Genomic DNA, 4,034 nt, shown 5'->3' on the forward strand with positions numbered 1-4,034 from the left:
CAAGCACCTGATCAGCCAAACTCATAAGGCGATTACATATCGACGATGATAGCAATCAAGAAGAGTTAAATTCAACATTTAAAAACGTAATACCCGAAAGAATGGAAGAGGACCCAATTCTACCACCGGCTCTTCCTGAGAGCAGCTCAGATCGCATTTGTCTCTTGATAAACAGCAAGCTAGAAGAGCTAGAGAAACAAATACAGAAAATGCTGGATGAAGACAGAAGAAATCGAGAAACAGACGCAGCAGCCAGAGATCGACCTCTACAACAAAAATTATACACACTGGAACAAAGCGTTAGCAGGTCACTAGAAGCAACAACCATGTTGACAAGAAGCATGGAAGAGAAAGAAAAACGCATCCAGACACAATTAAATCGATTGGAGACAGCACAAACACGCACTGCGGAATGAGCGGTACAGGATACTCTGTACAGCGCAAACGAACACGTTCCAACCATAAAACCCAATATTAAATATTTGCTACCGGAATTTAACGGGAAAGGAAACCCCATGCGTTACATACGACAGATCAGGCAATACTGGAATGTCGTACAACTAAGACCTTGTGACGCAGAATATTTAATCGAAAAATCATTTTTAGGCCCCTAAGTGATTGGTGGTTGGTAATTAAAAATAACGTTACAAATCTCGAGACCTATCTCGCGAAATTCCAACAAAGGTATTGGAACGAACACATCCAACACGAGGTGAGAAAAAAATTAGAATTTGGGTGTTATCAAATAACGAAAGATCGCTCACGTGCTGAATATGCCACAAGAATTTTCGCACATGTAAATGAACTAATAGCAGCTCCAACTAAAGCAGCAATAGTAAAGAAACTCGCGCGACACTATAGTGACGAGATCAAGTATGCTATAGTGGGGAGGAGCATTACACAGTGCGAGCAACTAATCGACTTGCTTGAAGAGTTCGATAAAATCGGAAATATCAACACCAGTCAATTAGAGGGGCGTGATTGCAGAGGCAGAAACACCCCGCTGCGTGATAATGGCTACCAGCAAACAAACGCGTGGAGAGTACCTATCATAAACAATGGATATGCACGAGCAGGTGGCAGCGGCCAACCACAATAAGCAAACTGGGCTGCAACGCAGCCGAACCAGAACATACAACGGGCCAACAATAACGCTGGACCGAGAACGGGCGGCGCGGCAGGGGGACAGAGGTGCCTAATGGAAGGCAACTCTTGGCGACAGCCGGCAACACGACCCTCCCACCGAGTCCAAAATTTGGAACTCGAAGCAAATCAAGAGGCGGAAACAATGAACAATGACGTACCTGGACGAGGAGGATACCCCCCGGCCGGGGAACGAGGAGGGGCCACGTCAATAGAGGCGAATGAAGAAATTGAAGTGGGACCTACGAACACCTACTGCAATAACATGTTGACGAATACCCGAGAGGAATTGATGGAAAAAGGCAAGAAAGCCACACCCAAAGTCCACTCAAAATATTATACAGCCAATATACAGATCGCGGGAACCTTAACCAAGGCTTTAATCGACACAAGGGGCGGAAGTAACCTGTATGTCCGAAGAATTCTCAAACAACAATAGAGAACGCTACAATAAATATCCATGCCTTCCTTTAGCAGGTGTAGCAGTCGCCGGTCCCATAGGATGCAAAGATGTGCGCTTAAGCAAGCAGATTTACGCCGATGTACAATTACCGGGCATCGTCGTGCAAATGGCAATGAGTGGAATGAGATTGAAGAAAAACTATCCGAATATGAAAATCTCACAGACACTGAACGGAAACAAATTATGAACACGTTCTCAATTAAGAGAAGGCCAGCCATTCATAGGACGCAGCTAACCGATTCCGATAAAGTGGACCTGGAAATACAAAGAATGTTAAACATGGGCATTATTCAACGTTCAAGAAGTCCATTTATCAATCCAATTGTACCCGTTATCAAAAAAGATGGATCAGACCGGTTGTGCCTCGACGCGAGGAAATTGAATGACATTTTGATCGAAGACTGGGAATGTCCAGAGTCGGCTGAAGTTTTATTCCAAAAATGTAAAGGAATGAACATCATGACGAATCTAGATATAACAAGCAGCTTCTGGCAGGTGCCATTACATCCCGATTCGCGCTAATACACAGCGTTCCAATACCGGGGCCGCAGCTATGAGTTCAAGGTTGGATTAAAGATTAGCACGGCGGCACTCGTAAGAGGACTCGACCACGCTCTTCTTGGAATGGGTGAGCACAACATAACCTTCGTGGACGACACGCTGATCAGAATAATCTCACATTAAATATCGTCAAATCTCACTTCTTTCGAAAAGAGACCAAATTTTTCGGGTTCATTCTCACAACCGAGGGAATAAAGTCTGATCCTTAGAAGATTCAGAGTATACAAGACTATCCGGTGCCGAGAAATGTCAAACAGCTCCAAGAATTCTTAGGATTAATAAACTTTTATTCCAAATTCAGCGATCAACATGCTGCTGAAACCGTGCCTCTTTTACAATTAATAAAAAAGAGTGCAAAGTGGGATTGGAATAAAGAGGCGGAAAAGAGTTTCGAACGTGTGGAGAAATTATTCAGTGACTCTATCATGTTGTATTTTTCAGACACAAAGAAGAACTATTATTTAGAAACTGACGCAAGTGATTATGCTCTTGGTGCAGTATTGTACCAATTAAACGACAAAAAAGAAAAGGAGATAATCACGCTTGTAAGCAGAACTCTAAAGGGTGCGGAACTTACATATTTCACGACTGAAAAAGAGTTACTAGCAGTTGTGTGGGCTCAGTAAAAATTCCGCACGTATCTCCATGGTGCGGAAATAAGAATTAAAACGAACCATTTGGCACTCAGCCTCCTGAAAACCTATAAGTTTGTAAATGCACGATTAACGAGATGGATTCTTGCAATACAAGATTACCGGATTAAAATCGAGCATTTACCGGGCGCACAGAATGTTATAGCCGACGTTTTGAGTCGGTTAAAGGAGGAAGGCTAGTATAAAAAGAACCAGGGTGAAGCCAGAGTCATAATAAATGCTCTCAACTATACGTGGACACCGAGAATCGAAAAGAAAATAAGAAACATGCCAGAAAAACAGGATAAAGACCCACGGATAAAGAAAATCAAGAACAAGACTACGGATGAGAAAGAGAGAGACAGACGATTCAGACTAATTCATGACGTTCTTTATCACTTCAATGGACAGGAATATAGAATATACGTACCTCAAACTCTCATGAAAGAAATTATTAAAGAATGTCATGATTCGTATGGACACCCTAGGGCGGAGAAGACTTACAAGTTATTAAGAGAATCTTTCTTCAGCCCAAAGATGGCAAAATTAACCAGAAATCTCATTGCAACTTGTGACTCATATCAACGAAGCAAGTCTCAACGCAGGCATCGCAACCCCTGTTAGAGCCAGTGCTCTCCCAGGAACTGTTGGAACTCATATCAATAGATTTTTTCGGACCTCTGACGAAGACAAAGTATGGGTATGAGTATCTGTTATTTATGATAGATAATTTTATCAAATACACTAAGTTATACCTAATCAGAAGTGCGGCGACCGAAGCTGCAATCAAACAATGGATGAATTTTCGGAAGAAATAGGACGCCCGAGAAAAGTGCTCTCGGACAGAGTCACGCAATTCCCCAGCAAAAAATGGCTGAAGGCACTACAAGAAAGAAATATGAGGATGATTTTGACATCAATCCGTCATCCTCAGGCTAATATGGTAGAAAGAGTGAATCGAGAATTAGCTCGTTTATTTCGGATGCTCCTACTACCAGACCAGCACAATGGGTGGTACTATCAATTGGAAAAGATCGAAACCATTCTAAATGAATCTCATCACGACACAACCGAAATAACCCCATATGAAGCATTGTGGAGACGAAAACCGAAACGATAGTGGCACGACCTGCGACGCCGATGCATCCACAAACGAATCGAGAAGAACAAATAATCGTTTTCAAGGAAAGGATCAAGAGAAAACGGGAGAAATTGTTCGATCGACTAAATAAGAA

At 42.5% G+C, this 4,034-nt stretch overlaps 1 protein-coding gene across 1 annotated transcript; it reads left to right on the plus strand.

The window, feature by feature from the left end:
• Window positions 1-1,645: 1,645 nt before the first annotated feature.
• On the plus strand, window positions 1,646-2,128 carry LOC117170964. The gene has a single exon (XM_033358006.1). It carries the CDS (start codon window positions 1,646-1,648, stop codon window positions 2,126-2,128), a length of 483 nt encoding a protein of 160 aa, XP_033213897.1.
• The last annotated feature ends 1,906 nt before the right edge of the window (window positions 2,129-4,034 follow it).

The sequence above is a fragment of the Belonocnema kinseyi genome, chromosome 4, assembly GCF_010883055.1.
Source record: "Belonocnema kinseyi isolate 2016_QV_RU_SX_M_011 chromosome 4, B_treatae_v1, whole genome shotgun sequence".
In the NCBI taxonomy this organism is placed as follows: domain Eukaryota; kingdom Metazoa; phylum Arthropoda; class Insecta; order Hymenoptera; family Cynipidae; genus Belonocnema; species Belonocnema kinseyi.